This window comes from Mustela nivalis (assembly GCF_964662115.1).
Source record: "Mustela nivalis genome assembly, chromosome: 2".
In the NCBI taxonomy this organism is placed as follows: Eukaryota; Metazoa; Chordata; class Mammalia; order Carnivora; family Mustelidae; genus Mustela; species Mustela nivalis.
Window position 1 is genome coordinate 36,218,998 of NC_139021.1, and position 12,975 is coordinate 36,231,972.

Consider the following 12,975-nt stretch of genomic DNA (forward strand, 5'->3'; position numbering starts at 1 on the left):
CTCTTCACTGGCTCCCCATCCTCCTAAAGCAGTGATTTTCGAACTTGAACATGCATCAGAGTCACCTGAGCATTTGTTAACACAGAGTGCCGGGATTATAGGGAGGGACCTGGGAATTGCATTTCTTACAGGGCCCAAGGTGATGCCAGTGTTGCAGGTCCAGGCACCCCAGTCTGAGAACCAGGGATTGGAGAGAATTCAGTTGAGAGTTAGGCATGTAACAGAAAGTCCCTGATGAGCTCGTCCTCTGCGTTTCTCTCTAGGCTTATATCTTATTCCCCCCTCGAATAGTAAGCTTCAGCAATGTCAAACTGCTGCAGTTCATCAATATACATGTGTTATTACTCAAAATGAATTATCTGTGCTCTGCAGAGAGAGTGAGGGTGATTTAAAGAGTGAGGATGATTTTATCTGTTGTACTAATCCATAAACACACATATACCAGTCCATGAGCATCCTGATGCGGGTGTGAGATGGAAGATGAGAACCTGCTGCTCCCTCGGCGGTCTCTCCCTGCTTGCCTTTCCTAGTGTAGTCATCTGATGGTGCTGAGGGGGATTCTAGTGTTAAACAGGCGTCTCTATATTACATGAGCTTTAAACACAAGCCCACCATTTCATCTGGTTCCTAACTGAAGAATCCACGACCCATTTCAAGACCAGAGGAAAACTGTGAGCAGCTTCTTGAGAGGTAGGACGACATTGCACGTGATGGGTATTCTCAAGGATTTCAAGGGGTAATTTTGACTAAATGTGATTTTACCTTATATGCCCCCTGTAGGACTCATTGCTTTGTGGGATGAGTCTTTACTGTCTCTGTGTACTTATGCATCTTTCTTCTCTTATTGTTGGATCAGCCTAAGCTGAGACCAGATCTGTGTCACGTTCTTTTCATTTGGACCTTTGTGAAGAATCCTCTGAATTGGCTCACTCAATGTAACAGTGTATCATCTATCATGGTATCTCATTTAATAAGGAGTCAATAAATACTTATTGATGAATAAATAAAATAACAAAAGAACAGTGGAATTGGTTGATCTTATTAGAAAGCAGAAGATACAGACTTGGGATGCTTGGGTGGCTCAGTTGATTAGGCATCTGCCTTTGGCTCAGGTTATGGTCCTGGGGTCCTGGGTTTGAGCCCCACATCGGGCTCCCTGCTCAGAAGGAAACCTGCTTCGCCCTCTCCTTGTGCCTGCCCGTCCCCCTGCTTGTGCTCTTTGTTACTATCATGCTCTCCCTCTCTCTCTAATAAATAAAATCTTAAAAAACAAAGTTTCTTCTTCTCACCCCACCCCCTTGAAAGACCATTGTGTTTCCTGAGAGACGAGAAAACAGTGTTTTATTCAGCTTGTATCCTCTTTGCTTGGGACACTAATGGCACTTGGGCATTCATGCTTTGTTTTTGTTAAAATAAGTGAACTGGGGGAAGCTTTGAATCAGTTGTTTACCCCTTTTATAAACTTAGAATCACAGTGTTGCTATGGACCTCCAGAGAGCCACTGGAAATCATAGCTTTTAAAGCAGGAAAACACTTGGGGCACCTGGGTGGCTCAGGCGTTAAGCGTCTGCCTTCCACTCAGGTCATGATTCCAGGATCCTGGGATCAAGCCCCAAGACGAGCCCCAAGTCGAGCCCCAAGTCCGTTGAGCCCTGCGTCGGGCTCCCTGCTTGGCAGGAAGCCTGCTTTCCTTCTCCCACTCCCTTTGCTTGTGTTCCTTCTCTCCCTTTCTGTCAAATAAATAAATAAAATCTTAAGAAAAAAAAAAAAAAGAAGGCAGGAAAACACTTATTTCCCTGTGGTAAATATCTCATCACATTTCAATTCCACTGAGATAAATTCTTAAGTTTAGAAATTGTAAATATTTTAACATATAGCTACATTTCTTTTAAAAATATAACTGGGATCATTTCATGTCATTTAATCATGAACACAGTAAATGGGCTTGTTATTTTATTTTAGTTATTTTTATTTTAGTTTTTCCATAAAGTATTTCTTTTTGTCCAGTTTCTTTCCTCATTTTCATGTGCTTATGTCCTTGAGCTTTCCTTCCTCAGGATGGGCAGACCCTGCCTCTTTCCCCACTAGACTCTCTTCAGAATTCAAGCGTTTCATGCACACGACTAGCAGAACCTGAATCACACGTGAAGCGGGACCTGCAAGGGATCTGGGTGATACAACTTTTAGTGGTCCAGATTCTACTTTTCAGGAGGTTGGAACAGGTCCCGAGTGAGCTAATCCACAGCATCCGGGGATGCCTACTGACTTTATGTGTCAGGCCTGGGTTTGAAGCGGGTTGTCATTGTGAGCCCAGAGTTCTGTAGGGAGCTCACTAGAGGACTTGCTGTAAATCCACAAAGAGATTACTTAACCTTTTTCAGCAGCATTTTGGCTTTGTGAGTTGAAAATGAAAGCAATTGCTAACTACCTGCCTTAAAGCCTGCCCTGGGCCATGTGTGTACTGGGGACAGGAACCCATCCAAGAGAGGCAGTAATTACCACATGGAGCCTGGTTCCCATGGCAGCGGCTGGAAGGTCCCAGCCAGCTTCCCCAGAGCACAGCCATGACTCTCGCTTGTGGGATGCAAGCTTCCTGCCTCACCAACTCAGAGCCTACATACAACACTCCAGATTACTATCTGGAGAATCTTCCCAAAACCCAAATCAGATTATGTTACTCTCCAATTTAGGATTTTCCCATTTCACACTGTTTCCCACAGCATCAAGATAAGCCTATGCTTTTTAAAATGCCATGCACAGCCTCCCATGATCTGGTCTTATCTACCTCAGTCACCTCAAGTCTTTTCTCTGTTCCTTAAACTGTTTAACAATGAACTAGTCTAGTTATATTCTAACTGGGTGGAACTGCTTACAATGACCCACGTACACCATGCTGCATTAAGCCTCTGTGTCTTTACTGGTTAAACACGTTGGTTTGAACCCCAGTTCCATGAACTGTATAAGGATATTGCTTAGCACGGTGCCTGACCTAGAGAGGGAGGTGAGTGTGCGTTAGTTTTATCATATGTGAGACAATAGGATGGTAAAGAAGGGGAAATGTGCTGTCTTTGGGACCAGATAGACCTGTTTTGATAGCCCTAATCTAGCACTTTGTAGCTCTGAATCCATAGCCTATCATATAACCATCGTGAGGGTCCACTTTCTATAAAGACTGATCACAGGGATGTGGAAGGATTCGAGATAGAGCATTTGAAGTGTCTGTCACACACCTGGCACATTAGGTAGAAGTCCAGGAAACAGTAGTTCTTGTCAGTCCTAGTATTCTACCCACTGTACAGTCACTGTTTACTAGTGAGTAACACTGACTACTCAGGGGCTCAGAGCATCACAGTCCCTCTAATTTTTTTTTTTTTAATTTTTTTTTTACTGGAGCAGTATTTTTTCAACTTGGGTAGTAGGAGATGTTTTATTTGTTCATAGAACTAATTGGCATTCTTTGCTTTGGATTCTCATAGCTTTGTGTTCCTCTGTCTACCAGGTGTGAGGGTAAGAGGCAGAAATAAGAAAGGAAAACAAACAAAGGCCAAACCTGCTCTCTTATTCCCTGGATACTCAGAACTAGAAGAAATCTTTTCCAGATGGTCTTTTGCCATCAACTACACCATTTTCCCCTCTCTGGTTAATATTTTATGTCCATTTTCTACCAAGTTCAATTCAGTTCCTTTCTCCTACCCATTGAATCTTGACTCCGTTATCAGCAGACTCATTAATCTGTTTAGTCTAGTGATAGTATAATTCAGAGATAATATTTGACATTCAGATAAGTGATGTCTGTGTGAATCTCATGTTTGAAAGACAGATGCAATCAAATATGTTTATTGAAGAAATCTTATACTTGTAATAGTTGGTACTTGTCCATTGAGCTATACTTGTCATTTTTGAGGGAGAAGTCTTAGCCCTGAGGCCTTTAGGCCTGTAGACTGCCATTCATATTGAAATTTTTTTTTTTTTAAGTTTATTTACTTATCTGACAGAGAGAGATCACAAGTAGGCAGAGAGGCAGGCAGAGAGAGAGAGGGGGAAGCAGGGGCCCTGCTGAGCAGAAGCCCGATGTAGGGCTCGATCCCAAAGATCATGACCTGAGCCTAAGGCAGAGGCTTAACCCACTGAGTCACTCAGGCTCTCCCATATTGAACTTTACTGTCCATGCACATTAAACTCCTCAGAAAGGGAGTCAGTCAGACTTTAGAGATGTGATGTTACCTGACATTAGAAGAATATGTATATATACACACACACATATGTGGATAATTATACATATGCACATACATATTTCTAACTCCAATTTTATGACATCCTGCCATTCATTAAATTTTAACTATATCTAGCAATCTCTTAGTAAAATTGAAAGAATTGATTCTCTCCCTAGAACAGTTATTGATCCAAGGGGAAGGGCTAGATGTCTTCTATCACCTAGCTAAAAATATATAAATTAATCTATACAAGTACATAGTTCATGAAAGGTATTCTAGAATAAGTTCAAATTCTGAAAGAGGAACCTTTCAGAAGGGCAAAATGGGAAAAGACACAGACAGCCAATCCCCTATTTATTTGTTAAGGAGATGGAGGCTCCAAACATGTTTAAAGATTCACTCAAAGTCCCAGAGCTACTTATTGGCAAGCTGGCATTTAAACTCAAGACGCCTGACTGTTGTATATTAACAGACTGACTTTAAATAAAAGTTGGCAGCATTTACTAATTACTGAGAAATGCTCAGAAATGTTATTGTCTTTCACTCTCTCTCTCTTTCTTTTTTTTCACAGTGACAGGAATGGTGTTGAAATAGTCTTAAATGAAGAACACATTGTACTTAATTTTATCCTTTTGGGCAAGGGAGACTTTAGCTTTCATGGCTCCTGGGGATGAAAGAGATAACGGGAGTGTTATTTCTTCTTCCTTTACTCATTCTTCCCTAGTAATCCACCCCCTCCTAAGAGAATAACATTGCTTCATAGAGACCAGGTGTGTATTTCTTTCTAGTTCCAAAAAAGCACAGGGATAAGATGTTTATGCAAAGGGAATTTCTGCTGTAATACATCCTTACTTCTTGGTGTAAGTACATTGGAAAGGAAGGATTCAGTGGGTTCCCTTATCTGTAGTCAAGAGATTTCCAAGCTCCTAAAGAGCTAATGATTAAGTACACAAAACTGTGTGTGTGTGTGTCTTTGTGTGTGTGTGTGCATGCATTTATTAAGTGTCAAGTATTCTTAGAGTTTCTGGTTTATAGAAATTTAAGGTCTATTTTTGCAAATTTATTTTGCAGACCTTTTCAGAGGCAATTAGATTTAATGTGGATTTTGGAGTTTTTGAAATAGTTAACAATGCTCCACAACTTCTGGAAAAGCAACTGAAAAAAATTCTACAAAACCAACAACCTCGAAATCCCATCTATGATGTCATAAGGAAAGGAAAGAATGATGTTAAACCTGTTCAGATGAATGACCCCTATGAAGATAAGACCATTAATATCAACTACAATATCATGGTAAGAAAGTATGAGTTTATATCTTGCAAGGTATATAAAACATTAGGTAAGACTAACATGAGGTTCCTTGGGCTTAACTTTCTGAAATTTAACTATATTAAGTTTTGTTGTACTTAACCTTAGTATTTGTTATTCTATCATCTTATTCATGTCAAATGGCCAATTTAATCTAGCAATTTTGTTGATTTTAGATTTTCAATATGAGAAGATTCATATAAATCCCTTTGAATATTTAGGATATCAGGTTAATTTGGGGCAGCAGAAATATGTGTATCCTTTATAGTTTTGATGCATTCTAGAAAATGTGGGTATACAGTGAATTTATCTGGTTTGGGTTCTATCCTAATAAGCAGTTGGGCATTCTGATTTCTGACCCTCAAGTTACACTATGTGGGGGCGCCTGGGTGGCTCAGTGGGTTAAGCCGCTGCCTTCGGCTCAGGTCATGATCTCAGAGTTCTGGGATCGAGTCCCGCATCGGGCTCTCTGCTCGGCAGGGAGCCTGCTTCCCTCTCTCTCTCTGCCTGCCTCTCCATCTACTTGTGATTTCTCTCTGTCAAATAAATAAAATCTTTAAAAAAAAAAAAAAAAAAAAAGTTACACTATGTGACCCTGACCTCCCTGGCCTTAAATTCTACTCTCAGCTTCTGGATTTTGGATTTTGTCTCCTTAACATGAGGTTAAAAACAAAACAAAACAAAAACAAACAAACAAACAAAAACAAGCCCAGGTTCTAATCTTGACTCTTTAACTTACCAGCTCTGTGTTCTTGAACAAGTCATTTTGATGAACCTTATTTTCATCACCTGTCAGATGATTCCTTCACTGCCTACTACTAGGTTTGTTGTGGATCAACTGAAAATAAAATGAATGTTTAACATTTTCCATGATTTGAAGTGTCTGATGAAACTAGACTAAAATGTGTTCAGTGCTTCTGATATAGTTCTTTTCCAGCCTGAAAGTTCTTCAGTGTTTCTTTTATTGAATTCCAGTATATTTCTTTCTTGTTTACTTTCATCACATTAAATGTATTAATAATTATAAGTCTTTAAAATGCTTTTATAAATACTAAAAATAAAAAAACATGTTATAGCATCATTTTGAAGTTTGAACAAGGAAATATATTCTGAACTATAAAACACCATATAAATTATTACAGTATTCATTCACGATAAAAACTCTCAACAAAGTATGTTTAGGGGAAACATACATCAACATAATAAAAGCCACATGTGAAAAAACCACAGCTAACATTATCTTCAATCAGGAAAAATTGAGAGCCTTTCCTCTAAGATCAAGAATAAGACAAAGATGTCCACTCTTACCACTCTTATTCAACATAGCACTAGAAGTACTAGCCATAGCAATTAGACAAGACAAAGAAATAAAAGGCATCCAGATTGGTAAGGAAGAAATAAAACTTCGACTAACTACAAATGACATGATACTATATGTAGAAAACCTTATAGACTCTACCAAAAAACTACTAGCACTGATAAATAAATACAGTAAAGTTGTAGGATACAAAATTAGTATACATAAATCTGTTGCATTTCATGCAAGCTCATGCCAAATAAAAACTCATTAAAAAATAAATTGCTTAAACATGTTAAAGCTGGGGCACCTGGGTGTCTCAGTGGGTTAAGCCGCTGCCTTCGGCTCAGGTCATGATCTCAGGGTCCTGGGATCGAGCCCCATATCGGGCTCTTTTTTCAGCAGGGAGCCTGCTTCCCTTCCTCTCTCTCTGCCTGCCTCTCTGCCTACTTGTGATCTCTCTCTGTCAAATAAATAAATAAAATCTTTAAAAAAAAAAAACATGTTAAAGCCTACCCAAAATCAATAGTACACACTGTATATGGTGAAATACTGTAACCATCTCCATTAGATCCTAAGAAAAGAAAAAGTATATTTTTATTACTAATTCAAAATTATTTTAGACTTCCTAGACAAAGCTTAAACACAATAAATATAAATAATTACTATCAATTTGCAAGAGTAAGCTGAATTGTCTTTATTTATATAATAATAAATAAATGGTTTTAAAAACTGAAATATTACAATAAAATCCGTTAAAATTTGTATGTAAACTTAACATCTGAGCCATCCTCTCATAAAATCAAGGACTCCAGAATCCTCAAAATAATAAAAAACCTGAACACCAAAATTAAAATATTTCACATGTTAGAAAATGACATAAAGCAATGATTTAGGAAAAGAGAAAATTTCAAGTTTGAGGAAATGCATTTTACTTAATTTCTTACCAATCTTATTCAAGAAAAAGACAAGTAGTCCAGTAAAATAATTGAAGTAATTCAACAAACTATGTACAAGAGAGTAATTAAAATGGAAAATGAGCAAATAAAAAAATGTTTAATAACACAAATGATCTTAAATATGCAAATGTAAGTAGAGCCAGAAACCATTTTTTAAAACATTAAATTGACCTGCAATTTATTTAATTTAAATTCAATCAGCCAACAAATAGTACATCTTTAGTTTCAGAAGTAGAGTTTGATAATTCTTCAGCTGCATATAATATTGTACAGTACTCACCACATCACATGAAATGGGCTTATAATTTTAAAAAAATAACATCTAGTGTTAGTAAAATATTAATTGCTACAATCTTTGGGAATTAATCTGGCACAATTGGTTAAAATTAAAAGTACTATGACTTATGTCTGGGAAGCCACTTTGGGATTTTTATCCCATGTAAATAAATGTGTATGTGTAGGAGCTGACTGCAGCACTGATGTCAGAAGTATAAACACATTATATGTTTATCAACTGAAGAACTGTGGAACAGTATATGACTATTAGAAAGAATGAGTTTGAGCCATGTCTGTTATCCTGATGAGATAGATGCTCATGTTGTATTTTTCACTGGAAAAACCAACTTGTAAATTAAAGCATGTAATATGATTCAGTTTTTATATAAAATAAATCCTATGTAAGTGTTCCCCCCAAATCTATTGCATTTCTATACACTAAAAACGAAGTGGCAGAAAGAGAAATTAAGAAAACAATCCCATTTGCAGTTGCACTAAAATAATAAAATACCTAGGAATAAACCTAAGCAAGGAGGAGAAAGATCCATACTCTGAAAAGGATAAAACACTGATGAAAGGAATTGAAGAAGATACAAATGGGAAGATACTTCATGCACATGAATTAGAAGAACCAATTTTGTTAAAATGTCTGTGTTACCCAAAGCAGTCTACAGATTTAATGCAATCTCTCTCAGAATACAAACTACACTTTTCATAGAACTAGAAGAAATAATACAGAAATTTGTGTAGAGCCACCAAAGACCCTGCAGTTAATCTACAACAAAGGAGGCAAGAATATACAATGGAGGGGCGCCTGGGTGGCTCAGTGGGTTAAGCTGCTGCCTTCGGCTCAGGTCATGATCTCGGGGTCCTGGGATCGAGTCCCGCATCGGGCTCTCTGCTCAGGAGGGAGCCTGCTTCCTCCTCTCTCTCTCTCTGCCTACTTGTAATCTCTCTCTGTCAAATAAATAAATAAAATCTTTAAAAAAAAAAAAGATTATACAATGGAGAATGACAGTTTCTTCAACAAATGGTGCTGGGAAAGCTGGACAACATCATGAGAAACAATGAAACTGGACCCTGTTCTTACACCAAACACAAAGATAAACTCAAAACGGATTAAAGACCTAAACCTGAAACATGAAGAAAATATAAGCAGTAATTTCTTTGACTTTAGCCATGGAAACATTTTTTTAGGGATGTCTCCTCAGACAAGGGAAACAAAAGCAAAATTAAAATACTGGGATTACACCAAAATAAAAGGCTTCTGCACACAAAGAAAACCATCATTAAAACAAAAATGGGAGAAGATACTTGCAAATAGTATATCCAGTAAGAGGTTAATATTCAGGCTATATATAAAGAACTTGACACCAGATAAACAATCCAATTTAAAAAATGGGCAGAGTTGGGGCGCCTGGGTGGCTCAGTGGGTTAAGCCGCTGCCTTCAGCTCAGGTCATGATCTCAGGGTCCTGGGATCGAGTCCCGCATCGGGCTCTCTGCTTGGCGGGGAGCCTGCTTCCCTCTCTCTCTCTCTGCCTGCCTCTGTCTACTGTGATCTCTCTCTGTCAAATAAATAAATAAATAATCTTAAAAAAAATAATAATAAAAAAAATGGGCAGAGTACTCTGGAGAACAGTATGGAGTTTCCTTAAAAAGTTAAAACAACTACCTTATGATCCAGCAATTGCCCTACTAGGTATTTACTCTAAGGATACAAAAATAATAATTTGAAGGGATATATGCATCCTAATGTTTATAGTAGTATTATCAACAATAGCCAAATTATGGAACGAGCCCAAATGTCCATCAACGGATGAATGGATAAAGATGTGGAGTTGTGTGTGTGTATTTATAGATATTATTTTAATATATTATCTAGTATATATATTATTCTAATATATTATCTAATATTCATATATTAGAATATTATTTAGCCATCAAAAACAATGAAATTTTGCCATTTACAACAATGTAGATGGAACTAGAGAGCATTATACTAAGCAAAATAAGTCAATCAGAGAAAGACAGACTTCACTCATATGTGGAATTTAAGAAACAAAACAAATGAATATAAGGGGGAAAAAGAGAGGCAAACCAAGAAACAGACTCTTAACTAAAAAGAAAAAACTGATGGTTACTAGAGGGGAGTGGGTGGGAGGATTGGTGAAACAGGTGATGGGGATTAAAGAGTACACTTGTGATGAGCATGGGGTGTTGTATGGAAGGGTTGAATCACTAAATCCTACACCTGAAACTAATACTACACTGCATATTAACTAACTGGAATTTAAATAAAAACTTGAAAAAAAATAAAAAGTGGGCAGAGAACGTGAAAATATATTTTTCCAAAGAAGACAGACAGATGGTCAACAGACACCTGAAAATATGTTCAACATCACTAACCATCAGCAAAATGCAAATCAGAATTACAGTGAGATACCTCAAAAAGACAAGAAATAGTAAGTGTTGGCAAGTATGTGCAGAAGATGGAGCCCTCATGCACTGTTGGTGGGAATGCAAATTGGTGCAGCCACTGTGGAAAACATTCTGCAGTTGCCTCAAAAAATTAAAAAATAGAATTACCATTATGATCCAGTAATGCCATACTGGATATTTACCGAAAGAAAATGGAAACTCTAACTCAAAAAGGTACATGAATGCTTACGTTTATTGCAGCATTATTTATAATAGCCAGATATGGAAGCAACCCATCTGTTCATTGATAGATGAATGGATAAAGAAGATGTGCTATATATGGCTGAATCATTCCCATGAAAAAGAATGAAATCTTCGAGACCTTACCATTTGCAACAACATGAATGGATCTAGAGGGTATAATGCTAAGTGAAATAAGTCAGTCAGTGAAAGACAACTGTCCTATGGTTTCACTCATATGTGGAATTTAAGAAATAAAACAGACAATGAAAAGAGACAAAAAACCAGAATCAACTATAGAGAACAAACTGGTGGTTGCCAGAGGGGAAGGGGTAGAAAGGTGGGTGAGATAAAAAAGATTAAGGGTACACTTACTGGGTTGAGTACTGAATAATGTACAGAATTGTTGAATCAGTATATAATACACCTGAAACTAATATAACACTGTATGTTCATTATACTTCAGTTTTAAAAAATAGACATAGGATCTGAATAGACATTTCTCCAAAGAAGATGTACAGATGACAAAAATGCATATGAGAAGATCCTCAACATTAATCATAAGAGAAATGCAGTCAATACTGGGAGATAGGGGTGGCGACTTGATGTGGAACGGAGAGTGACTGCTAATGGATATGAGGTTTTCTGGAAAGTGATGAAATTTTATCATGGTGGTGGTTTGGGAATATACTAAAAACGATTGGATTATATATTTTAAATGAGTGCATTGTATGAAATGTGAATTATATCTCAAAGTTATAATAAAGGGCAATGTGTATGTATATACACATCCACAAATCTCAATGAACTATTTCTACACACCTTTTAGAATGAGTAAACTATGCAACACACATTGACGATACCAAGTACCAGTCAACATGCAGAGCATTTGGAATTCTTACATTGTTGATGAGAATTCCATTTTGGAAAACAGTTTGGCAGTTAGCTTTCTAAGTTAAGCATATACCATACTACACATCTGCCCTACTTCTGGATATTACCAAAGAAAAATGAACAGCTCCGTTCACACAAATACCTGTATGTGAAATTCTGTAGTTCCTTTATAATCACCCAAAGCTGTAATAAACCCAAATTTCCTTTAAGTGGGGAGTGAATGAAGAAACCGTGGTTCATCCAGACAGTGGAGTACCACTCAGCTGAAGAGGAATGAAGAGGAACGAACCAACGATCCGTCTAAGAACATAGGTCAATCTCAAATGCATCATGCTAAATGAAGGAAGCTACGTCCTATATTGATTCCACTTATATGACACTTTGGAAAAGGCCCAACTGCGGACAACCAGTTGGTGGTTGCCAGGGCCTGGGGTTAGAGGGAGTCATTGAATGCAAAGCGGCAGGAGGAAGTTTGGAGGATGTTGGAACTCCTCTATGATTCTAGTCATGGTTATTCAACTGTAAGTATTTGTTAAAATGTGTAGAGCCGGTACCTAAAAAGGATGGATTTTTGCTGTATGTATGTTTTTTTGTTGTTGTTATTTTGCTTTTTGTTTTTTGTGTTTATTTTTTATTTTTTATTTTTAAGGAGTAAATAATTTTCCCTTAGGTAAATTATTTCTGTGCTTTTCATAGGTATTTATTAAGTTGCCATTTTATGTTTGGCCAGATTGTTCTGGGTTTTTTTTTTTTTTTGGTCTTTATATTTTAGTTATTTGTAAACACCTTGAAGGGACATTTTGGCAGTCTGACTACAAAGACTTCTCATCCGTTTTGATTTTAGTCCTTTTAAACTTTTCGTTCCATTTCATTTTTGGGTCAGATAGATACAAAGACATTCAAAAGGGGATGAGTTATCAGTGAAATGTTCATTAAGTAAATATTAGGCAAATTGATTTTTTATGACTGACTAGTCTTGACAACCTTTTAGTATTCCTCAAGGATGTGTACCGGTCTTAATACGTGGTCTGGTGTCTTTCTGGGACGCACTGAATGCATTGCTAACGAGAATCCAAGAGTCGTGTGTGGCTGTCTGTGTGTAGCATTATGTGGAGGCCTCTTTGGAGTTTTTCTGACTACAAGATGCACGTGTCCTTCAGATCTCACTCATAAGCAATAAGACCATCAACAAGACGCTACTGTTCAGGTGCTGGCTGCTTCCAAAGTTTCTTCTGTTTTTTCATTACCCAGAAGATAGACTTTGGTCAGGGCCAAATGGCTGTTTTTGGACTGAACAGAAGGAAAGCATTGTTCTCCAGCCGCGGGGAGCTTAAGGACTTCATGCCACGTGCGAGCAGTGTTGAGCA

General features: G+C 37.5%; 1 protein-coding gene across 5 annotated transcripts in view; it reads left to right on the forward strand.

The window, feature by feature from the left end:
• RGS22 (regulator of G protein signaling 22) overlaps positions 1 to 12,975 on the forward strand; it is a 117,024-nt gene that overhangs the window by 20,168 nt on the left and 83,881 nt on the right. For 4 of the 5 annotated variants that reach the window (XM_082722779.1, XM_082722780.1, XM_082722778.1 and 1 more), the window contains one exon: positions 5,286 to 5,507. In XM_082722779.1, coding sequence (XP_082578905.1) covers positions 5,286 to 5,507 — 222 coding nt within the window. Of the gene's footprint in view, positions 1 to 5,285; positions 5,508 to 11,696; positions 12,130 to 12,975 lie in introns of those variants that run through there. The other variant, XM_082722782.1, reaches the window with a different exon arrangement.